At 45.0% G+C, this 26,100-nt stretch overlaps 1 protein-coding gene across 1 annotated transcript in view; it reads right to left on the bottom strand.

The window, feature by feature from the left end:
* The window catches only part of LOC117537783 (GON-4-like protein), a gene marked incomplete at its 5' end in the record, with an annotated part of 45,280 nt that overhangs the window by 7,913 nt on the left and 11,267 nt on the right, over window positions 1-26,100 (bottom strand). The window contains 10 exon segments of the mRNA XM_034203130.1: window positions 3,446-3,643; window positions 8,704-8,884; window positions 8,886-9,100; window positions 9,431-9,436; window positions 14,840-15,385; window positions 16,256-16,353; window positions 16,712-16,863; window positions 18,372-18,522; window positions 18,886-19,060; window positions 20,965-21,051. Coding sequence (XP_034059021.1) covers window positions 3,446-3,643; window positions 8,704-8,884; window positions 8,886-9,100; window positions 9,431-9,436; window positions 14,840-15,385; window positions 16,256-16,353; window positions 16,712-16,863; window positions 18,372-18,522; window positions 18,886-19,060; window positions 20,965-21,051 — 1,809 coding nt within the window.

Genomic DNA, 26,100 nt, shown 5'->3' with positions numbered 1-26,100 from the left:
CAACGGGGGGGGGGGGGGGGGGGGGGGGGGGGGGGGGGGGGGGGGGGTGAGGGAGGCGCTCGTGAATTGTTGTTACGGTAACAGAGGGGTTTTAGGTCATAGATTTTAGGTTGCCATAAGGCTGTTGACGGTCTTATTATAGGCTACATCTATTGGTTGGTTTTGTGGCACATTTGTAACGCTGTGCCAACTTGGGAAAGCACGCAGGCAAACCTGAGGAGCGCACACAGGGTGGAGAGGTGGAGTGAGGTTGAGCCATGGAGAGAAAGGGAGAGAGAGAGCGATATTGAGCGAGGCAGAGAGCATGTGCAGCGGTCTGCTTGCGCACAGAGCCGGAGTTTATATATTAATATATAATTGATTGCCAGCTGACTTGCTTGCTCGTTGGTAACGTAACTGATGTCTTCTAATGTGCCTGCATCTGGCGCTGAGTTGCCATATTCTTTTGCAGATAAATATAAATGATAATAGCCAAACTAACCTAGCAAGAGTAAACTGACAGGCTGCTGTGCCGCATCTCACTCAAAAACCCACACGACTCAACCCAGCGAAAAACCAGTCTCGCGCGCAGCCTTTCATTCAGAATTTCATAGAAAAATAAAAACATGATATTAAACTAATCTTTCAACATAGTTTAAAACTAAAATAAATATTAGGACAAAGCCCTACAAATAACAATAATAAATATAATAATAAAACAATTAAAATGTGGTATTCAGCCCTGATTAAAACAGCGGGCCCAAATCCTGGATGGGCCGGGGGCCCGCCCATGACGCCGGGTCTGGATAATACACCTGAAATAATACACCTGAGGTAATACACCTGAGGTAATACACCTGAGGTAATACACCTGAGATAATACACCTGAGATAATACACCTGAGGTAATACACCTGAGATAATACACTGAGGTAATACACCTGAGGTAATACACCTGAGATAATACACCTGAGGTAATACACCTGAGATAATACACCTGAGATAATACACTGAGGTAATACACCTGAGGTAATACACCTGAGGTAATACACCTGAGGTAATACACCTGAGATAATACACTGAGGTAATACACCTGAGGTAATACACCTGAGGTAATACACCTGAGGTAATACACCTGAGGTAATACACTGAGGTAATACACCTGAGGTAATACACTGAGGTAATACACCTGAGATAATACACTGAGGTAATACACCTGAGATAATACACTGAGGTAATACACCTGAGATAATACACTGAGGTAATACACCTGAGGTAATACACCTGAGGTAATACACTGAGGTAATACACCTGAGGTAATACACTGAGGTAATACACCTGAGGTAATACACCTGAGATAATACACTGAGGTAATACACCTGAGGTAATACACCTGAGATAATACACTGAGGTAATACACCTGAGGTTAATACACCTGAGGTAATACACCTGAGATAATACACCTGAGGTAATACACCTGAGGTAATACACCTGAGATAATACACTGAGGTAATACACCTGAGGTAATACACCTGAGGTAATTCACCTGAGGTAATACACCTGAGGTAATACACCTGAGGGTAATACATATCCTGAGGATATACACTGAGGTAATACACCTGAGTACATACCCTGAGGTAATACACCTGAGGTAATACACCTGAGGTAATACACCTGAGGTAATACACCTGAGGTAATACACCCTGAGGTATACACCTGAGGTAATACACCTGCAGATAATACCACCTGAGGTAATACACCTGAGATAATACACCTGAGGTAATACCTGAGGTAATAACCTGAGGATAATCACCTGAGGTAATACACCTGAGATAATACACTGAGGTAATACACCTGAGGTAATACACCTGAGGTAATACACTGAGGTAATACACTTGAGTAATACACCTGAGGTAATACACTGAGGTAATACACCTGAGGTAAGGATACACCTGAGGTAATACACCTAGATAATACACTGAGGTAATACACCTGAGGTAATACACCTGAGGTAATACACTGAGGTAATACACCTGAGATAATACACCTGAGGTAATACACCTGAGATAATACACCTGAGGTAATACACTGAGGTAATACACTGAGGTAATACACCTGAGATAATACACTGAGGTAATACACCTGAGGTAATACACTGAGGTAATACACTGAGGTAATACACTGAGGATAATACACTGAGGTAATACACCTGAGGTAATACACTGAGGTAATACACTGAGGTAATACACTGAGGTAATACACCTGAGGTAATACACCTGAGGTAATACACCTGAGATAATACACTGAGGTAATACACTGAGGTAATACACCTGAGGTAATACACTGAGGTAATACACCTGAGGTAATACACCTGAGGTAACACTGAGAGTAACTACCATGAGGTAATACACTGAGGTAATACACCTGAGGTAATACACTGAGGTAATACACTGAGGTAATACACCTGAGGTAATACACTGAGGTAATACACCTGAGGTAATACACCTGAGATAATACACTGAGGTAATACACCTGAGGTAATACACTGAGGTAATACACTGAGGTAATACACTGAGGTAATACACCTGAGGTAATACACTGAGGTAATACACTGAGGTAATACACCTGAGGTAATACACTGAGGTAATACACCTGAGGTAATACACTGAGGTAATACACTGAGGTTAATACACTGAGGTTAATACACTGAGGTAATACACCTGAGGTAATACACCTGAGATAATACACTGAGGTAATACACCTGAGGTAATACACTGAGATAATACACTGAGGTAATACACCTGAGGTAATACACTGAGGTAATACACTGAGGTAATACACCTGAGGTAATACACTGAGGTAATACACCTGAGGTAATACACCTGAGGTAATACACTGAGGTAATACACCTGAGGTAATACACCTGAGGTAATACACCTGAGATAATACACTGAGGTAATACACCTGAGGTAATACACTGAGGTAATACACCTGAGGTAATACACCTGAGATAATACACTGAGGTAATACACCTGAGGTAATACACCTGAGGTAATACACCTGAGGTAATACACTGAGGTAATACACCTGAGATAATACACCTGAGGTAATACACCTGAGATAATACACCTGAGGTAATACACTGAGGTAATACACCTGAGGTAATACACTGAGGTAATACACTGAGGTAATACACCTGAGGTAATACACCTGAGATAATACACTGAGGTAATACACCTGAGATAATACACCTGAGGTAATACACCTGAGATAATACACTGAGGTAATACACCTGAGGTAATACACCTGAGATAATACACTGAGGTAATACACCTGAGATAATACACCTGAGGTAATACACCTGAGGTAATACACCTGAGGTAATACACCTGAGGTAATACACCTGAGGTAATACACTGAGGTAATACACTGAGGTAATACACCTGAGGTAATACACCTGTGCTTACCAGTCCACACTGCAGCGCCTGCTCAGGATGCAGGAATGCAGCGAAGTCTCGGAGGAGGTCTGTCCGATCTCCCAGGATGCAGCGCAGCTTCCTGAACAACAGCATAACTTCCTGTCCTTCGCCCACCTGCTCGAAGTCGTTCAGGAGAGACACAAACTCCTCCACCTGTCCAGGTAAGTCCTGCAGCGCTTCACGCACCTGGACACACAGAACGGTCACATACAGTTACCTGAAGCTACATGCTACATACAAGCCGTGAGTCATGTTCTGTTTGATGAGTCGTGTTCTGATGAGTCATGTTCTGTGTGATGAGTCATGTTCTGTGTGATGAGTCATGTTCTGTGCGATGAGTCATGTTCTGTGTGATGAGTCATGTTCTGATGAGTCATGTTCTGTGTGATGAGTCATGTTCTGTGTGATGAGTCATGTTCTGTGTGATGAGTCATGTTCTGTGTGATGAGTCATGTTCTGATGGGTCATGTTCTGTGTGATGAGTCATGTTCTGTGTGATGAGTCGTGTTCTGTGTGATGAGTCGTGTTCTGTGTGATGAGTCATGTTCTGTGTGATGAGTCATGTTCTGATGAGTCGTGTTCTGTGTGATGAGTCATGTTCTGATGAGTCGTGTTCTGTGTGATGAGTCATGTTCTGATGAGTCGTGTTCTGTGTGATGAGTCATGTTCTGTGTGATGAGTCATGTTCTGTGTGATGAGTCATGTTCTGTGTGATGAGTCATGTTCTGATGAGTCATGTTCTGTGTGATGAGTCGTGTTCTGTGTGATGAGTCGTGTTCTGGTGATGTGAGGATTCGTGTTCTGTGTGATGAGTCGTGTTCTGTGTGATGAGTCATGTTCTGTGGATGTGATGAGTCATGTTGTGATGAGTCGTGTTCTGTGTGATGAGTCATGTTCTGATGAGTCGTGTTCTGTGTGATGAGTCATGTTCTGTGTGATGAGTCATGTTCTGTGTGATGAGTCATGTTCTGATGAGTCATGTTCTGTTTGATGAGTCGGTGTTCTGATGAGTCATGTTCTGTGTGATGAGTCATGTTCTGTGTGATGAGTCATGTTCTGTGTTTGATGAGTCGTGTTCTGATGAGTCATGTTCTGTGTGATGAGTCATGTTCTGTGTGATGAGTCATGTTCTGTGTGATGAGTCGTGTTCTGTGTGATGAGTCGTGTTCTGTGTGATGAGTCATGTTCTGTGTGATGAGTCATGTTCTGATGAGTCGTGTTCTGTGTGATGAGTCATGTTCTGATGAGTCGTGTTCTGTGTGATGAGTCATGTTCTGTGTGATGAGTCATGTTCTGTGTGATGAGTCATGTTCTGATGAGTCATGTTCTGTGTGATGAGTCATGTTCTGTGTGATGAGTCGTGTTCTGTGTGATGAGTCGTGTTCTGTGTGATGAGTCGTGTTCTGTGTGATGAGTCATGTTCTGTGTGATGAGTCATGTTCTGATGAGTCGTGTTCTGTGTGATGAGTCATGTTCTGATGAGTCGTGTTCTGTGTGATGAGTCATGTTCTGTGTGATGAGTCATGTTCTGTGTGATGAGTCATGTTCTGATGAGTCATGTTCTGTTTGATGAGTCGTGTTCTGATGAGTCATGTTCTGTGTGATGAGTCATGTTCTGTGTGATGAGTCATGTTCTGTGTTTGATGAGTCGTGTTCTGATGAGTCATGTTCTGTGTGATGAGTCATGTTCTGTGTGATGAGTCATGTTCTGTGTGATGAGTCATGTTCTGATGAGTCGTGTTCTGTGTGATGAGTCGTGTTCTGATGAGTCATGTTCTGTGTTTGATGAGTCATGTTCTGTGTGATGAGTCATGTTCTGTGTGATGAGTCATGTTCTGTGTTTGATGAGTCATGTTCTGTGTTTGATGAGTCATGTTCTGTGTGATGATTCATGTTCTGTGTGATGAGTCATGTTCTGTGTGATGAGTCATGTTCTGTGTGATGAGTCATGTTCTGATGAGTCATGTTCTGTGTGATGAGTCATGTTCTGTGTGATGAGTCATGTTCTGTGTGATGAGTCATGTTCTGATGAGTCGTGTTCTGTGTGATGAGTCATGTTCTGATGAGTCATGTTCTGTGTGATGAGTCGTGTTCTGTGTGATGAGTCATGTTCTGATGAGTCATGTTCTGTGTGATGAGTCATGTTCTGTGTTTGATGAGTCGTGTTCTGATGAGTCATGTTCTGTGTGATGAGTCATGTTCTGTGTGATGAGTCATGTTCTGATGAGTCGTGTTCTGTGTGATGAGTCATGTTCTGATGAGTCATGTTCTGTGTTTGATGAGTCGTGTTCTGATGAGTCATGCTCTGTGTGATGAGTCATGTTCTGTGTGATGAGTCATGTTCTGTCTGATGAGTCATGTTCTGATGAGTCATGTTCTGTGTGATGAGTCCTGTTCTGTGTGATGAGTCATGTTCTGTGTGATGAGTCATGTTCTGATGAGTCGTGTTCTGTGTGATGAGTCATGTTCTGATGAGTCATGTTCTGTGTTTGATGAGTCGTGTTCTGATGAGTCATGTTCTGTGTGATGAGTCATGTTCTGTGTGATGAGTCATGTTCTGTGTGATGAGTCATGTTCTGATGAGTCATGTTCTGATGAGTCATGTTCTGATGAGTCGTGTTCTGTGTTTGATGAGTCGTGTTCTGTGTTTGATGAGTCATGTTCTGATGAGTCATGTTCTGATGAGTCATGTTCTGATGAGTCATGTTCTGTGTGATGAGTCATGTTCTGTGTGATGAGTCGTGTTCTGATGAGTCATGTTCTGATGAGTCATGTTCTGTGTGATGAGTCATGTTCTGATGAGTCATGTTCTGATGAGTCATGTTCTGATGAGTCATGTTCTGTGTGATGAGTCGTGTTCTGTGTTTGATGAGTCGTGTTCTGTGTTTGATGAGTCATGTTCTGTGTGATGAGTCATGTTCTGTGTGATGAGTCGTGTTCTGTGTGATGAGTCATGTTCTGATGAGTCATGTTCTGATGAGTCGTGTTCTATGTTTGATGAGTCATGTTCTGATGAGTCATGTTCTGATGAGTCATGTTCTGTTGAGTCATGTTCTGATGAGTCATGTTCTGATGAGTCATGTTCTGATGAGTCATGTTCTGTGTGATGAGTCATGTTCTGTGTGATGAGTCATGTTCTGTGTGATGAGTCGTGTTCTGTGTGATGAGTCGTGTTCTGTGTGATGAGTCGTGTTTTGTGTGATGAGTCATGTTCTGTGTGATGAGTCATGTTCTGTGTGATGAGTCATGTTCTGATGAGTCATGTTCTGTGTGATGAGTCATGTTCTGATGAGTCATGTTCTGTGTGATGAGTCATGTTCTGATGAGTCATGTTCTGATGAGTCATGTTCTGTGTGATGAGTCATGTTCTGATGAGTCATGTTCTGTGTTTGATGAGTCATGTTCTGTGTTTGATGAGTCATGTTCTGTTTGATGAGTCATGTTCTGTGTGCTGAGTCATGTTCTGTGTTTGATGAGTCATGTTCTGTGTGATGAGTCATGTTCTGTGTGATGAGTCATGTTCTGTGTGATGAGTCATGTTCTGTGTGATGAGTCATGTTCTGTTTGATGAGTCATGTTCTGTGTGTGATGAGTCATGTTCTGTGTGCTGAGTCGTGTGCTGAGTCGTGTTCTGTGTGCTGAGTCGTGTTCTGTGTGCTGAGTCGTGTTGTGCTGAGTCATGTTCTGTGTGCTGAGTCGTGTTGTGATGAGTCATGTTCTGTGTGATGAGTCATGTTCTGATGAGTCATGTTCTGTGTGATGAGTCGTGTTCTGTGTGATGAGTCATGTTCTGTGTGATGAGTCATGTTCTGTGTGATGAGTCATGTTCTGTGTGATGAGTCATGTTCTGTGTTTGATGAGTCATGTTCTGTGTTTGATGAGTCATGTTCTGTGTGATGAGTCATGTTCTGTGTGATGAGTCATGTTCTGTGTTTGATGAGTCATGTTCTGTGTGATGAGTCATGTTCTGTGTTTGACGAGTCATGTTCTGTGTGATGAGTCATGTTCTGTGTGATGAGTCATGTTCTGTGTGATGAGTCATGTTCTGTGTGATGAGTCATGTTCTGTTTGATGAGTCATGTTGTGATGAGTCATATTCTGTGTGCTGAGTCGTGTTGTGCTGAGTCGTGTTCTGTGTGCTGAGTCATGTTGTGCTGAGTCATATTCTGTGTGCTGAGTCGTGTTGTGATGAGTCATGATCTGTGTGCTGAGTCGTGTTGTGATGAGTCATGTTCTTTGTGATGAGTCATGTTCTGTGTGCTGAGTCGTGTTCTGTGTGCTGAGTCGTGTTCTGTGTGCCGAGTCATGTTCTGTGTGCTGAGTCGTGTTGTGCTGAGTCATGTTCTGTGTGCTGAGTCGTGTTGTGCTGAGTCATGTCGACTCCACTTCGAGCGATAGAACTATTAACAAAGCACTTATATACTAATAAAGGACTGGCTTATCTAAAGCCAGTTGAGTAGCACTTGAAATGTTTTGGCTCTATGAAACCTGATGTACTTTATGATTCTGTTTTCTTCAAGGTTGTGTCTTCCTGGTCGAATGTACTTATTGTAAGTCGCTTTGGATAAAAGCGTCAGCTAAATGCAATGTAATGTAATGTTCTGTGTGCTGAGTCGTGTTGTGCTGAGTCGTCTTCTGTGTGATGAGTCATGTTCTGTGTGCTCAGTCATGTTCTGTGTGCTGAGTCGTGTTGTGCTGAGTCGTGTTGCGCTGAGTCGTGTTCTGTGTGATGAGTCATGTTCTGTGTGATGAGTCGTGTTCTGTGTGATGAGTCATGTTCTGTGTGATGAGTCATGTTCTGTGTGATGAGTCATGTTCTGTGTGCTGAGTCGTGTTGTGCTGAGTCGTGTTGTGCTGAGTCGTGTTCTGTGTGCTGAGTCGTGTTGTGCCGAGTCGTGTTGTGCTGAGTCGTGTTGTGCTGAGTTCTGTGTGCTGAGTCGTGAGTCGTGTTCTGTGTGCAGAGTCGTGTTGTGCTGAGTCGTGTTGTGATGAGTCGTGTTCTGTGTGCTGAGTCGTGTTGTGCTGAGTCGTGTTGTGCTGAGTCGTGTTGTGCTGAGTCGTGTTGTGCTGAGTCGTGTTGTGCTGAGTCGTGTTCTGTGTGCTGAGTCGTGTTGTGCTGAGTCGTGTTGTGCTGAGTCGTGTTGTGCTGAGTCGTGTTCTGTGTGCTGAGTCGTGTGCTGAGTCGTGTTCTGTGTTCTGTGTGCTGAGTCGTGTTGTGCTGAGTCATGCTGAGTGGTGCTTCTCACCCGCTGCAGGTACCCCTGAGCGAAGGCCATGTCTTTGCTCTCTCTCTGCGGGTCGAGGCTCAGCAGGTTCTCGTCGTACAGCAGCAGCAGCTTCTTGGAGTCTTTGCTGACCTGCCGACTCCCCCTGAGCCGGAGAGTCTGACCTCTCCCCCGACCTCCCCGACCCCCCCCCTCCTCTGGGCCTCCCCTCCCCCCCCGCCGTCTCTTCATCTACTCCCCCCTTACTGCCACCCCCCTCTCCAGACTCCTCCCCTTTAGGCCCCTCCTCCTCTTCCTCCTCTTCCTCCTCCTCTTCCTCCTGAGAGCCGGCGGAGGTCGGAGAGTTTTCCTCCTCCGAGTCTCCGTCGGCACAAAGTCTCCGTTCAGACGCCAGCCAGGTGAGCTGCTTCATGGTCTCCTGCAGAGAGAGGTCAGAGGTCATAGTCTCCTGCAGAGAGAGGTCAGAGGTCATGTAGCTCTGTTTACCTGTAGCTCTGAAACTAACTACTTCCTGCTTACCTGTAGCTCTGTTTACCTGTAGGTCTGAAACTAACTACTTCCTGTTTACCTGTAGCTCTGAAACTAACTACTTCCTGCATACCTGTAGCTCTGTTTACCTGTAGGTCTGAAACTAACTACTTCCTGTTTACCTGTAGCTCTGAAACTAACTACTTCCTGCTTACCTGTAGCTCTGTTTACCTGTAGGTCTGTTTACCTGTAGGTCTGAAACGAACTACTTCCTGTTTACCTGTAGCTCTGTTTACCTGAAGGTCTGAAACGAACTACTTCCTGTTTACCTGTAGGTCTGAAACTAACTACTTCCTGTTTACCTGTAGCTCTGTTTACCTGTAGGTCTGAAACTAACTACTTTCTATTTACCTGTAGCTCTGTTTACCTGTAGATCTGAAACTAACTACTTCCTGTTTACCTGTAGGTCTGAAACTAACTACTTCCTCTTTACCTGTAGCTCTGTTTACCTGTAGGTCTGAAACTAACTACTTCCTGTTTACCTGTAGCTCTGTTTACCTGTAGGTCTGAAACTAACTACTTCCTGTTTACCTGTAGGTCTGAAACTAACTACTTCCTGTTTACCTGCAGCTCTGTTTACCTGTAGCTCTGAAACGAACTACTTCCTGCTTACCTGTAGCTCTGTTTACCTGTAGGTCTGAAACGAACTACTTCCTGTTTACCTGTAGCTCTGAAACTAACTACTTCCTGCTTACCTGTAGCTCTGTTTACCTGTAGTTCTGAAACAAACTACTTCCTGTTTACCTGTAGCTCTGAAACGAACTACTTCCTGCTTACCTGTAGCTCTGTTTACCTATAGCTCTGTTTACCTGTAGCTCTGAAACTAACTACTTCCTGTTTACCTGTAGCTCTGTTTACCTGTAGCTCTGAAACTAACTACTTCCTGCTTACCTGTAGCTCTGTTTACCTGTAGGTCTGAAACGAACTACTTCCTGTTTACCTGTAGCTCTGAAACGAACTACTTCCTGCTTACCTGTAGCTCTGTTTACCTGTAGTTCTGAAACTAACTACTTCCTGTTTACCTGTAGCTCTGTTTACCTGTAGGTATGAAACTAACTACTTCCTGTTTACCTGTAGCTCTGTTTACCTGTAGGTCTGAAACTAACTACTTCCTGTTTACCTGTAGCTCTGAAACTAACTACTTCCTGTTTACCTGTAGATCTGAAACTACCTGTAGGTGAGAAACTAACTACTTCCTGTTTACCTGTAGGTCTGAAACTAACTACTTCCTGTTTACCTGTAGATCTGTTTACCTGTAGCTGTTTACCTGTAGATCTGAAACTAACTACTTCCTGTTTACCTGTAGGTCTGAAACTAACTACTTCCTGTTTACCTGTAGCTCTGAAACTAACTACTTCCTGTTTACCTGTAGCTCTGTTTACCTGTAGATCTGTTTACCTGTAGGTCTGAAACTAACTACTTCCTGTTTACCTGTAGCTCTGTTTACCTGTAGATCTGAAACTAACTACTTCCTGTTTACCTGTAGGTCTGAAACTAACTACTTCCTCTTTACCTGTAGCTCTGTTTACCTGTAGGTCTGAAACTAACTACTTCCTGTTTACCTGTAGCTCTGTTTACCTGTAGCTCTGAAACTAACTACTTCCTGCTTACCTGTAGCTCTGTTTACCTATAGATCTGTTTACCTGTAGCTCTGAAACTAACTACTTCCTGCTTACCTGTAGCTCAGTTTGCCTGTAGCTCTGAAACTAACTACTTCCTGCTTACCTGTAGGTCTGAAACTAACTACTTCCTGCTTACCTGTAGCTCTGTTTACCTGTAGCTCTGAAACGAACTACTTCCTGTTTACCTATAGCTCTGTTTACCTGTAGGTCTGAAACGAACTACTTCCTGTTTACCTGTAGCTCTGAAACTAACTACTTCCTGCTTACCTGTAGCTCTGTTTACCTGTAGTTCTGAAACTAACTACTTCCTGTTTACCTGTAGCTCTGTTTACCTATAGCTCTGTTTACCTGTAGGTCTGAAACGAACTACTTCCTGTTTACCTGTAGCTCTGTTTACCTGTAGGTCTGAAACTAACTACTTCCTGTTTACCTGTAGGTCTGAAACTAACTACTTCCTGTTTACCTGCAGCTCTGTTTACCTGTAGGTCTGAAAGTAACTACTTCCTGTTTACCTGTAGCTCTGTTTACCTGTAGCTCTGAAACGAACTACTTCCTGTTTATCTGTAGCTCTGTTTACCTGTAGCTCTGAAACTAACTACTTCCTGCTTACCTGTAGCTCTGTTTACCTGTAGGTCTGAAACGAACTACTTCCTGTTTACCTGTAGCTCTGAAACGAACTACTTCCTGCTTACCTGTAGCTCTGTTTACCTGTAGTTCTGAAACTAACTACTTCCTGTTTACCTGTAGCTCTGTTTACCTGTAGGTCTGAAACTAACTACTTTCTGTTTACCTGTAGCTCTGAAACTAACTACTTCCTGCTTACCTGTAGCTCTGTTTACCTGTAGTTCTGAAACGAACTACTTCCTGTTTACCTGTAGCTCTGTTTACCTGTAGGTCTGAAACTAACTACTTCCTTTTTATCTGTAGCTCTGTTTACCTGTAGCTCTGAAACTAACTACTTCCTGTTTACCTGTAGATCTGAAACTACCTGTAGGTGAGAAACTAACTACTTCCTGTTTACCTGTAGGTCTGAAACTAACTACTTCCTGTTTACCTGTAGATCTGTTTACCTGTAGCTCTGTTTACCTGTAGATCTGAAACTAACTACTTCCTGTTTACCTGTAGGTCTGAAACTAACTACTTCCTGTTTACCTGTAGCTCTGAAACTAACTACTTCCTGTTTACCTGTAGCTCTGTTTACCTGTAGATCTGTTTACCTGTAGGTCTGAAACTAACTACTTCCTGTTTACCTGTAGCTCTGTTTACCTGTAGATCTGTTTACCTGTAGCTCTGAAACTAACTACTTCCTGTTTCCCTGTAGATCTGTTTACCTGTAGCTCTGAAACTAACTACTTCCTGCTTACCTGTAGCTCTGTTTACCTGTAGTTCTGAAACGAACTACTTCCTGTTTACCTGTAGCTCTGTTTACCTGTAGGTCTGAAACTAACTACTTCCTGTTTACCTGTAGCTCTGTTTACCTGTAGGTCTGAAACTAACTACTTCCTGTTTACCTGTAGATCTGAAACTACCTGTAGTTGAGAAACTAACTACTTCCTGTTTACCTGTAGGTCTGAAACTAACTACTTCCTGTTTACCTGTAGATCTGTTTACCTGTAGCTCTGTTTACCTGTAGATCTGAAACTAACTACTTCCTGTTTACCTGTAGGTCTGAAACTAACTACTTCCTGTTTACCTGTAGCTCTGAAACTAACTACTTCCTGTTTACCTGTAGCTCTGTTTACCTGTAGATCTGTTTACCTGTAGGTCTGAAACTAACTACTTCCTGTTTACCTGTAGCTCTGTTTACCTGTAGATCTGAAACTAACTACTTCCTGTTTACCTGTAGGTCTGAAACTAACTACTTCCTCTTTACCTGTAGCTGTTTACCTGTAGGTCTGAAACTAACTACTTCCTGTTTACCTGTAGCTCTGTTTACCTGTAGCTCTGAAACTAACTACTTCCTGCTTACCTGTAGCTCTGTTTACCTATAGATCTGTTTACCTGTAGCTCTGAAAATAACTACTTCCTGCTTACCTGTAGCTCTGTTTACCTGTAGGTCTGAAACTAACTACTTCCTGTTTACCTGTAGCTCTGAAACTAACTACTTCCTGCTTACCTGTAGCTCAGTTTACCTGTAGCTCTGAAACTAACTACTTCCTGTTTACCTGTAGCTCTGTTTACCTGTAGCTCTGAAACTAACTACTTCCTGCTTACCTGTAGGTCTGAAACTAACTACTTCCTGCTTACCTGTAGCTCTGTTTACCTGTAGCTCTGAAACGAACTACTTCCTGCTTACCTGTAGCTCTGTTTACCTGTAGTTCTGAAACTAACTACTTCCTGTTTACCTGTAGGTCTGTTTACCTATAGCTCTGTTTACCTGTAGGTCTGAAACAAACTACTTCCTGTTTACCTGTAGCTCTGTTTACCTGTAGGTCTGAAACTAACTACTTCCTGTTTACCTGTAGGTCTGAAACTAACTACTTCCTGTTTACCTGCAGCTCTGTTTACCTGTAGGTCTGAAAGTAACTACTTCCTGTTTACCTGTAGCTCTGTTTACCTGTAGCTCTGAAACTAACTACTTCCTGTTTACCTGTAGCTCTGAAACTAACTACTTCCTGCTTACCTGTAGCTCTGTTTACCTATAGTTCTGAAACTAACTACTTCCTGTTTACCTGTAGCTCTGTTTACCTGTAGGTCTGAAACTAACTACTTTCTGTTTACCTGTAGCTCTGAAACTAACTACTTCCTGCTTACCTGTAGCTCTGTTTACCTGTAGTTCTGAAACGAACTACTTCCTGTTTACCTGTAGCTCTGTTTACCTGTAGGTCTGAAACTAACTACTTCCTGTTTACCTGTAGCTCTGTTTACCTGTAGGTCTGAAACTAACTACTTCCTGTTTACCTGTAGCTCTGAAACTAACTACTTCCTGTTTACCTGTAGATCTGAAACTACCTGTAGGTGAGAAACTAACTACTTCCTGTTTACCTGTAGGTCTGAAACTAACTACTTCCTGTTTACCTGTAGATCTGTTTACCTGTAGCTCTGTTTACCTGTAGATCTGAAACTAACTACTTCCTGTTTACCTGTAGGTCTGAAACTAACTACTTCCTGTTTACCTGTAGCTCTGAAACTAACTACTTCCTGTTTACCTGTAGCTCTGTTTACCTGTAGATCTGTTTACCTGTAGGTCTGAAACTAACTACTTCCTGTTTACCTGTAGCTCTGTTTACCTGTAGATCTGTTTACCTGTAGGTCTGAAACTAACTACTTCCTGTTTACCTGTAGCTCTGTTTACCTGTAGATCTGTTTACCTGTAGCTCTGAAACTAACTACTTCCTGTTTCCCTGTAGATCTGTTTACCTGTAGCTCTGAAACTAACTACTTCCTGTTTACCTGTAGCTCTGTTTACCTGTAGCTCTGAAACTAACTACTTCCTGTTTACCTGTAGCTCTGTTTACCTGTAGATCTGTTTACCTGTAGCTCTGAAACTAACTACTTCCTGTTTACCTGTAGCTCTGTTTACCTGTAGCTCTGAAACTAACTACTTCCTGTTTACCCTGTAGCTCTGTTTACCTGTTAGCTTCTGGAACAGAAAGCACAGACTCCTCGGACGCCGATGACATCACTTCCTCCTCGTCTTCATCTGAGTGAGGATCATCAAAATCCTCCTCCTCTCTCCTCTCGTCCCCCTGTCGGTCCTGATCTTCATCTTTGTCTCCATCTTCTTCTCTCCTCCCCCATCTTCTTTTTGTTCCTCCCTCTTCCTCCCCCCCCTGTCCCTCCTCTTCCTCTCCTCCCCCATCTTCTTTCTGTTCTTTCCTCCCCCACACTGTCCCTCCTCTCCTCCCCCATCTTCCCTCTGTCCCTCCTCTTCCTCGTTTCCTCCCCCACCAGCTTCATCCTCCCCCTGTACCCTCCTCTTCCTCTCCTCCCCCATTTTCCCTCTGTCTCTCCTCCTCATCCTCTCCTCCCCCCTCCTCCTCCCCCTTCTCTGAACAGGAAGACACCGGGCTCAGTGTGGAGGCTGAACTCTCTCCCGACTCCCCCCCATCCTGTCTGTCCTCTCTGATTGGCCCAGGTGTATTCTGGGAGGTTTTGGTTGGAGGAGTCCACACCATCTGGAGTAGGAGGTACCCAGAATTGGCAGCAGAGCAAGGCATTCTGGGATTTGTAGTTTCCGGGCTGGTGAGGGAGGGGAGGGGGAGGAGGATGCTCTGCTGTGTCGTCTGACCAATAGGAAGGCAGGGCGGGATGGTGGGGGCAGGGAGTGTGTGCGCAGCAGCCAATGAGAGCGCTGTGCTGGAAGGAGGCGGGGGTCCAACCGCAGGAGGGCGTAGCTGTGAGCTGATTGGCTGTCGGGCTGCCGGGGCTTTGGCCAACGGCAGCAGAGATGCATTGTGGGCTAAGGCGAAGAGACGCCTTTGGGGGGGGGGAGGGGCGTGGCCTGACTTGTTGAGCCAATGGGGGTGGAGCCTGAGGCTGCAGCTGGGGGGGAGGGAGGGGGGGTAACAGCCGGAGGGGAGGCGGGTCTTCTGGATGATCAGCTGACTGTTCTGGAGGAGCAGAGGAACACAGTGTAAGCATATTCACCTTAAGCAGCTAACGTCTGCTAGCTGAACAGCTAACGTCTGCTAGCTGAACAGCTAACGTCTAATAGCTGAACAGCTAACGTCTGCTAGCTGAACAGCTAACATCTGCTAGCTGAACAGCTAACGTCTAATAGCTGAACAGCTAACGTCTAATAGCTGAACAGCTAACGTATGCTAGCTGAACAGCTAACGTCTGCTAGCTGAACAGCTAATAGGCTTGTTTGAGACGAGCTGCGGCTCGCCTCGAAAGTAGACGAGAATAGCCGATCGCAGCCGGGGGAGTTCTCAAAAAGCTCGCCTGAAGTCGGACAGCTCCGAGTCGGCTTTGGCTTATTCTTCTCTCGGTTTTTTGGCGGATTGCAAACAGCTTGAAGGTGCATACCGCCACCTCCGGAGTCGGCTTGACTCGGTTTGCATTTATAAAGAATGCACACATGTGTTTAATCGTTAATGTCAGATATGTACGAAGTGAATACATTTGTTCCTGCTTAGATTCAACTTTATAGATATTGCACAGATTACAGGAGACAACGAAATGCAGTTTAGCTTCTAACCAGGAGCAACAAGCAGTGAAGTGAAAAGTAATGTCTTTGTCCCGCGAGATTTCAACGTCTCATGTAGGCGAGCTCCAGAGCAAGTCGGACACAATGACTAACCATCATGCAACGCACTAGCAAGACGGCTGTTGCAATTGCGCAGGTCTGCGTCTCGCTGTCTCAAACGAGCCTAACGTCTGTGTCAATGTGTGAACTAACTGTTTTCATTACTTTTTAATTAATAAACAGTGTAAAGTATGAATGAAACATCTGTGTCACCTTCAACCAGTTAGTCAGGATGGAGGTGTCCCTCTCCACGGGGGGGCGCTGCTCTCCAGGCTGAACCCTGCTGCAGGCGAGGGGGAGGGGGGGCACCACTCTCTGACTCAGGAACGCCTGGAGGACAGAGTATATATTATACAATTAAGACTTTACGACCCCTCAAAGCAACACACACACACACACACACACACACACACACACACACACACACACACACACACACACACACACACACAACACACACACACACACACACACACACACACACACACACACACACACACACACACACACACACACACACACACACACACACACACACACACACACACACACACACACACACACACACACACACACACACACACACACACACACACACACACACACACACACACACACACACACACACACACACACACACACACACACACACACACACACACACACACACACACACACACACACACACCTTGATGACGCTGTGGGGGGGGGGCTCTGGTGCCACTCATCTCTCGGATGTGTTTCCTCAGATTCCAGCGGGACTTGCACAGCAGGTAGGAGCTGATCAGCTGATCCGGCTGCACCCCCCCCTCAAAGTGCTTCAGAGCCAGCACCATCAACCTGCACAGAGGCATCATGGGAGATATATTTGTATGATACACCGTGTGTTGGGTTCCCTGTGTGTGTGTGTGTGTGTGTGTGTGTGTGTGTGTGTGTGTGTGTGTGTGTGTGTGTGTGTGTGTGTGTGTGTGTGTGTGTGTGTGTGTGTGTGTGTGTGTGACTGAGTGGGACTGAGTGTGAATGTGTGAATATGTGTGAATGTGTGTGAATGTGTGTGACTGTGTGTGACTGTGTGTGACTGAGTGTGACTGTGTGACTGAGTGTGACTGAGTGTGACTGTGTGTGACTGTGTGTGACTGAGTGTGACTGTGTGTGACTGAGTGTGACTGAGTGTGACTGAGTGTGACTGTGTGTGAATGTGTGTGACTGTGTGAATGTGTGTGAATGTGTGTGACTGTGTGTGACTGTGTGTGACTGTGTGTGACTGAGTGTGACTGAGTGTGACTGTGTGTGACTGAGTGTGACTGAGTGTGACTGAGTGTGACTGTAACTTTGTGTGACTGTAACTGTGTGTGACTGTAACTGTGTGTGACTGTAACTGTGTGTGACTGTAACTGTGTGTGACTGTAACTGTGTGTGACTGTAACTGTGTGTGACTGTAACTGTGTGTGACTGTAACTTTGTGTGACTGTAACTGTGTGTGACTGTAACTGTGTGACTGTAACTGTGTGTGACTGTAACTGTGTGTGACTGTAACTGTGTGACTGTAACTGTGTGTGACTGTAACTGTGTGTGACTGTAACTGTGTGTGACTGTAACTTTGTGTGACTAACTTTGTGTGACTGTAACTTTGTGTGACTGTAACTGTGTGTGACTGTAACGGTGTGTGACTGTAACTGTGTGTGACTGTAACGGTGTGTGACTGTAACGATGTGTGACCGTAACTGTGTGTGACCGTAACTGTGTGTGACCGTAACTTTGTGTGACCGTAACTGTGTGTGACCGTAACTGTGTGTGACTGTAACTTTGTGTGACTGTAACTGTGTGTGACTGTAACTGTGTGTGACTGTAACTTTGTGTGACTGTAACTGTGTGTGACTGTAACTGTGTGTGACTGTAACTGTGTGTGACTGTCACACTGACTGTAACTGTGTGTGACTGTAACTGTGTGTGACTGTAACTTTGTGTGACTGTAACTGTGTGTGACTGTAACTGTGTGTGAACTGTGTGTGACTGTAACTTTGTGTGACTGTAACTGTGTGTGACTGTCACGCTGACTGTAACTGTGTGTGACTGTAACTGTGTGTGACTGTAACTTTGTGTGACTGTAATTTTGTGTGACTGTAACTGTGTGTGACTGTAACTTTGTGTGACTGTAACTGTGTGTGACTGTCACGCTGACTGTAACTGTGTGTGACTGTAACTGTGTGTGACTGTAACTTTGTGTGACTGTAATTTTGTGTGACTGTAACTGTGTGTGACTGTAACTTTGTGTGACTGTAACTGTGTGTGACTGAGAAAGAGTCAGAGTTTTGAGAAAGAGTCAGAGTTCTGAGAAAGAGGTGTACCCGTCCTCTCCGGCGGTGTACACGCTGCGGCGCCGTCGGGTCTGGGCCGGCGGGTCCAGGCTGCAGACAGGAAGTAGTTCTGGGTACAGGAAGACGGGCCGCGTGGCGAACAGCCAGGCCTCGTCTGCAGGCATCAGAGGGAAGGCCAGACCTGAACAGAACCAGGATCAGAACCAGCTGAAACAACCACACACAGCAGCAGGTCACTTCAGACTATATAACCAGCACGGCCCCTACTAGAACACACACGTTGTTAAATACCAACAAACTACATACAATATATGTGCCGTTAATACCTGTGTAATATATACCTGGCTGCTAAATCCTCAGAACCAAGATGTGTATTTTGTAAATTGTGTAACTTTTTTAAATTATAATTGTTGTATCTTTCATATTTGTGTATGCATGCTTCTTAGTTAACATTAAGCTGTCTGTGGCTCTTTTCTGCTGTAACAATGTGAAGGTCCTCTCTGTGGGACGAAGGTGTTCTGATTGTTCTGACTCCTGTCCTTACTCCTGGTGGCAGGGCTCATGGTGGGGAGCCAGCGTCTGGAGGAGGCAGGAGGACCAGGACCAGGACCCGCTGTCTGCTCCCGCAGGAGGTCCAGAGCCCCCTGAAGGTTACACCCTCTGAAGCTGCTGCTGAGGAGAAGCTCCTCCCGACGCCTGGCAAACTGCTGCAGCTCCTCCTGGGGGGAGGGGGAGGGGGGAGGGGGGGGGGAGGGGGAGGGGGGAGGGGGGAGGGGGGGAGTTACTGAAGACCCGATAAAAAATATTTGAAAACCGTGGATTTTTGGATCTTCAAAGAGCTCGATTACGATGGCCAGTCAGGCAAACAATTATATTTGATCATTGGTAATCGACAATCGGTCTTGATATATGGTTAAATTGAAATCAGTCGGCGAGGCTATAATTTCTCCAGCTGTTACTCTCATGAGCGAGGCAGAACATATTAGTTTTATCATGCCAAAAAGCTGCTGTGTCGTTTATTGCACCTCAAACATAAAAAATAATCCAGAGTTCAGTGTTTCTTTACTTCCTCTAAGAAGAAAGGACAGTAACAGAAGAGCTCTGTGGCTTCAGGCTCGATCGCCATTCAAATGACAGCGTTGTTTCCCCGAAAAGTGGGCGGGGCCGTAAAGTCACGTAGATGTTACTCTCATCTATGAAAATCGATAGCCTACTGCTATATTTAACCATATATCGAGCCCGATTGTCGATTTCGAATGGCTTAATGCAATTGTTTGCCTGTCTGGCCATTGGAATCGGGCTCTTTGAAGATCCAAAAATCTTTGGTACATTTCTGATCGGATTGGCAAGAACTTCAGAATTTGTATTGACCACTGTTCAACTGACAGCGTTGTTTTCCCCGGAAAGTGGGCGGAGCCATTATTTTTGCCCGGAAGTGACGTATTTGTTACTCTCATCTATAGCCTGTTTTAAATGGAAGTTGTTAAGGAAGGTCCTTACTGTAAGAGAATATTTTAATCTGATCTGTTTATAGAGCTTCTTATTGTTTCTTAGAATCTGTGATACTGCAAACATCTGCTTGTAGTCACTCAAGGACTCCTCTGTAAGTTGAGGTCACAGGTCAAACGCTTCTCCTATATCCGTGGGGGAGGGTTGAGACCTAGCTGCATCTCTTTGACACAAGGAGATTATTGTCTCGCATTTAATAGCTAATTAGGTATACGCGGGTTTCTGTGAGCCCGCCTTTCCTCATGTTGATGCGTGTTGGGTCTATTCTGGGGCAGAGATTATCTTGGTGGAGCACAGGACAGTGTGAAACTAAGATGATCTCCCGGCCGTATGTAATTAATGTACTGTGATCAATAAAACTCTCAGTGCTTTGGCTAACGACGGTTCCAGACTCCTTCATTCTACCTCAACATTGCAACAACAGAAGTTTATCTTCACACTTACCACCAGCTGCTCTTGCAGTAATAAGTAGTGCACCTTTCTTACTGTCCCAAATGTGCACAATGTAGTGACAGCTTTTCGTCTTTTTGTTTACTTAGTTGTGTTTTCTGTATTTTTTATGTCTGTGTTATGTGATTCCTCCGCGTACCACAGGTAGAGAACCACTGCTCAAGTGTGTCCGGGGCGGGAGATTCATGTGATTGGTTGTTGGTCGAGTTTCAGACACGCCCGCCGGCAAGCTTCAACGCACGCCGCCGTGTGGACGCTGCGTAACACAACTGAGTTGCTCCCGAGTGAGTGAATGCAGTGTTTCCCCTAGGGGGAGGGGAGCAGAGCCCCGCCCTTCAGAAACGGAACGGAGGGAGAATGTGAATACGCAGAGCAGTGGACACTGAAACATGCACACATTGGATAAATAACATAGGCGTTTAGTTTCTTTAATAAAAGAGCACATGTTCAATGTGAAAAGTGACCGTAGATAGGTTACTTCAGTTGAAATTTGGTGCTATATCTATATATTTTTTTCAATAAAATAAACACCTTGAATCTCAGGCGGGGCGCGGGGCTCCGTTGGCAGGGCGCAGCACCCCGCCAAGACAATGGTAGGGGAAACACTGGAGTGAGTGAGTGAGTGAGTGAGTGAGTGAGTGAGTGAGTGAGTGTGTGTGCTCACCAGGTAGTGTTTAGTGATGCAGTTCTCGTGGTTCAGGGCGTCCACGCGGCGAGTCAGCAGGTGGACCTGAGTCAGCAGCTGCACATGCTGGAAGAGAAAAGCATGTTTATTAATGAGGTTTTTATAATCGCTTTATGTTGGAAGAGTACGATGCCCCATCACTGAGGACTTGGTTAGGATTAACCATCACTGAGGACTTGGTTAGGGTTAACCATCACTGAGGACTTGGTTAGGGTTAACCATCACTGAGGACTTGGTTAGGGTTAACCATCACTGAGGACATGGTTAGGGTTAACCATCACTGAGGACATGGTTAGGGTTAACCATCACTGAGGACTTGGTTAGGGTTAACCATCACTGAGGACTTGGTTAGGGTTAACCATCACTGAGGACATTGGTTAGGGTTAACCATCACTGAGGACTTGGGTTAGGGTTAACCATCACTGAGGACTTGGTTAGGGTTAACCATCACTGAGGACTTGGTTAGGGTTAACCATCACTGAGGACTTGGTTAGGGTTAACCATCACTGAGGACTTGGTTAGGGTTAACCATCACTGAGGACATGGTTAGGGTTAACCATCACTGAGGACTTGGTTAGGGTTAACCATCACTGAGGACTTGGTTAGGGTTAACCATCACTGAGGACTTGGTTAGGGTTAACCATCACTGAGGACTTGGTTAGGGTTAACCATCACTGAGGACTTGGTTAGGGTTAAACCATCACTGAGGACTTGGTTAGGGTTAACCATCACTGAGGACATTGGTTAGGGTTAACCATCACTGAGGACTTGGTTAGGGTTAACCATCACTGAGGACTTGGTTAGGGTTAACCCATCACTGAGGACTTGGTTAGGGTTAACCATACACTGAGGACTTGGTTAGGGTTACCATCACTGAGGACTTGGTTAGGGTTAACCATCACTGAGGACTTGGTTAGGGTTAACCATCACTAGAAGGGACTTGGTGAGGGTTAACCATCACTGAGGACTTGGTTAGAGGTTAACCGATCACTGAGGTGACTTGGTTAGGGTTAACCAGTCACTGAGGACATTGGTTAGGGTTAACCATCACTGAGGACTTGGTTAGGGTTAACCATCACTGGAGGACTTGGTTAGGGTTAACCATCACTGAGGACTTGGTTAGGGTTAACCATCAACTAGAGGACTTGCTTAGGGTTAACCATACTGAGACATGGTTAGGGTAACCATAACTGATGGACTTGGTTAGGGGTTAAGCCATCACGGAGGACTTGGTTGAGGGTTAACCATCCACTGAGGACTGGTTAGGGTTAACCATCACTGAGGACTTGGTAGGGTTAACCATCACTGAGGACTTGGTGGTTAACCATCACTGAGGACTTGGGTAGGGTTAACCATCACTGAGGACTTGGTTAGGGTTAACCATCACTGAGGACTTGGGTAGGGTTAACCATCACTGAGGACTTGGTTAGGGTTAACCATCACTGAGGACTTGGTTAGGGTTAACCATCACTGAGGACTTGGTTAGGGTTAACCATCACTGAGGACTTGGTTAGGGTTAACCATCACTGAGGACTTGGTTAGGGTTAACCATCACTGAGGACTTGGTTAGGGTTAACCATCACTGAGGACTTGGGTAGGGTTAACCATCACTGAGGACTTGGTTAGGGTTAACCATCACTGAGGACTTGGTTAGGGTTAACCATCACTGAGGACTTGGTGAGGGAATGCTCCGGTTTTGGGACAAAATTAACATGGGATCACTCCGGTCATTGTACGTACTTCGTCTCACTGGAATATTAACGGTCAGATTGAATACAACATCGACCCAATTTCTCCGGTCAATGACGGGAGAGTTTTGAAAGTGACAAAACACTGTTTCACACATTTAAAAACACTTAAACAATTAAACAATGTTTACCCAGGATTCAGGCACCTTCCCTGGCTTGTAAAATGTGGTGATGCGCCCTGGAGGTATCAGACTATTTAAAACATGTATACCCAGGATTCAATCACTGTTCCTGGCTTGTAAAGTGCTGTGAAGCAGCCTGTTCTCTGGGTGCAGTCTGGGTGCAAGAGCCATGCGCTGCAAGGAGATCTCTGGGTGCGCTCTGTGGCTCTCACAGCCCGCTTCTCTCTGGCTGCTCTCTCCCTGTATTCACAGCACTTTCCCCCGCCTTTCAGAGACTTATTACAGGGTAGAAAAGCCTTGTGCATCACCCTGGATCTCTGTCTATGTGCCTGTGAGTGTGAGACCCTGCTAACAGCAGTGACTCTGCTGTACTTATCTTCTTGTACATTTCATGAGTCAAATGTGGACGAAATGGACAGTTTCCTGTCCATATGACCGGCTGTTTATGCAGTCAAATGCGCATTGGAATTAAAACAGTTTAATGCACTTTTAACACTCAGGTACCCACGATTCAAGCTGCTTTCCTGGGTTACAAAGTGCTGTGAAGCAGCCTGTCCTCTGGGTGCAGTCTGGGTGGGAGAGCCATGTGCTGCAAGGAGCTCTCTGTGTCCCACACCCCGCTTCTCTCTGACTGCTCTCTCCCTGTATTCACAGCACTTTTCCCCAGCTTTCAAACACTCATTGCTGGGTATGAAAGCCTTGTGCATCACCCTGGAGCTCTGCCTAGGTGCCTGTGAGCGTGAGACCCTGCTAACCAGAGGTTACGCTAGAGATTTCCTCGGACAGGATCGTAACATTTCCGTCACAATCCATTATGGGGGGGGGGGGGGGGGGGGAAGCACGCTCGTGAACTGTCAACGGGTGACAGGGACAGGGGGGTGGCGCTCGTGCACTGTTAGCGCTGGTGTCATGCATGCCCACTGCACCTCGCGGGAGCGCACCACAGCGTAAATTTCATTTAATTTCAAACCTTTATTTAACCAGATTGGTCCCATTGAGATCATAGATCTCTTTTTCAAGGGAGACCTGCAGCATATATGTTCCACATGAAACATAAAACAATAAAGGACATTATACATTATATTTACAGGATACATTTACATAGTTATAGACATTTACAAGTGCCCATAGTATCAACTCACAGACATTTCAATGATCTGTACGACAAAGTTAGGTTTGGAAACGATATCATCTCATTTTTGGAGGGCATGCATAATAACACGGCATAACACTGGAGCCTCGCTGCGGGGAAGCTTTGGCGCTGTTCTGAGTTTGTTCTAATCTGTCAAAATGACGGACTGCTTTCAGATTTTTCCGTCATTGTTAAAAGAAAATGGTCATAGACGGAAAATATTCGGTTAACGCGACCTCTGCTGCTAACAGCAGTGAACCTGCTGCCAGCATTACGAACATATTAATCAGGCGTTTTAACACTTTTTTCCATGAAAATTGTTTTTATTCACTATCATGGGGCTATATAAATCAAATTCCGGGTAATTCGGAGCACAATTGTACCTTTTACTATTTAAATGTATTTGTATTATATATTTTTGGGCTATAAAAGTGATATTTCTGGGTGACTTTGTCAGTTTATGGAGCTTAGCCCACAATTCCTGGAGGTTCCAGGCCTAATTTGGGAGCTCATAGGTGACCTGCCATGCGCCCCCACCCGTGGAAAGAAGAAAAAAGTAAAGGAAACGGTCAATTATATCTTAAAATAGTCAAAAATGAAGTTTTAAACAATTCTCGAAAAAACGACTGAGTGCCAACAGAGAAGGGGCTCAAAAAAGCTCAACCCTTCGGCGCTTCAGGCCGAAGCCCCGGATACTTTTCCACTCCCCCGTTGCAACTTACAACGGAGAGGGGAATCCAAGCCTCCCATTCTCCATCAAAAAAATGCATTCATCCATTTCAGACTACTATCCGCACGAAATAGGAAACCCGGTTTTGGAGAGGACTCGGAAAAAAAACGGCTGTTTCACTTCATGGAGGAATGTATACGCTCCATGGGCACTCTGGCTCGGATACAATTGTTGCATGGAGACCCCCTAGCATGGTTCTTACCAAACTTAAGTTTTTGAACTGGTCTCTGGAGGAATGTAAGGGGAGTTGTCAGGGGACTCTATCCGCCTTATGAGACATTATTTTTCGGATACATTTTTCCATTTTCACCCCTTTTCTATGGTTCTTCCAAAAGTTAACACAGACTTGTTCTGACTGTGGAGGAATGCAAGGGGAGTTGACAGGGGATTCTTGCAGGCTCATGATGCACTATTTTCGGATACTTTTTTTCATTTTCAGCCCTTTTCGATGGATGAATTGAAACTTTTTTTTTTAACATTTTGGTCAATTTGACCCAGTTCTGGTACCGCATTGCCTGGAGGATAGGACCGAAAGATGACAGACTCTCTGGCCGCCTCACAAGTCCCTATTGTCGGACACTTTCTTTGCTTTACCCCGGTTCTATCACTCTTTCCTCCTTTAACCATAAAACGTGTTTCCTGCTGGGGTACTGCCTGGTTCCGGGGCACCCCAAACCCTCTCGGTCGGGGCACCATTAATTGATGCATCGGACACAATGTTGCTGTGACGGGGCTCTAATTGTCCGTTCACAAACACTGGCCTAGTCGGTTTGGTTACGCTCCAAAACTTTATTTATAACAGCAACAAATAAAAAAATAGCGAACCAGCACAAGTTAGACAACAAAATAAAATCCACAAGCAGGCCGTCCCTCACTCATTAGAGTAAACATGCTCTGGGTTGCCTTCTCTGCAACCAACTCCCAAACATGTCCCAACTGTTGCCTTCATTGCAACATTCTTCCGAGTGACACAGTCCAAAACAAACAAGGAACCAACACCGTCCCTTTTGACCCCATAGCCCCTCCCACAGGCTCACCGTCAACAGGTGACACAATCAACTCAAAACCACATTTCAACAAAAGAATCCGACCCAAACCTAAACAGGTTAACCACCTCTTAACACAATCATTCCCCATATTTAAATAAACTTAAAATAAATAAGAAATTGTATGGTTCATTTGACAGAAGAGAGCAGGAAATGTTTGGTGTGTGTGTGTCGGCTGTCAGTGACGGAGCGGGTCACAGTTGCCATCACCAGCGCCGCGGAGGTGGGACCATTTAACCCGGTGGTAACCCAAGTCCTCCCTTGGTCCGTGTACCATGACCACCCTGAGTTCAATCAATCAATGTTTATGTATAGCCCAATATCACAAATGTTACAT

This window comes from Gymnodraco acuticeps, unplaced genomic scaffold, assembly GCF_902827175.1.
Source record: "Gymnodraco acuticeps unplaced genomic scaffold, fGymAcu1.1, whole genome shotgun sequence".
NCBI lineage: Eukaryota > Metazoa > Chordata > Actinopteri > Perciformes > Bathydraconidae > Gymnodraco > Gymnodraco acuticeps.
This window is presented reverse-complemented; position numbering and strand designations above follow the sequence as displayed.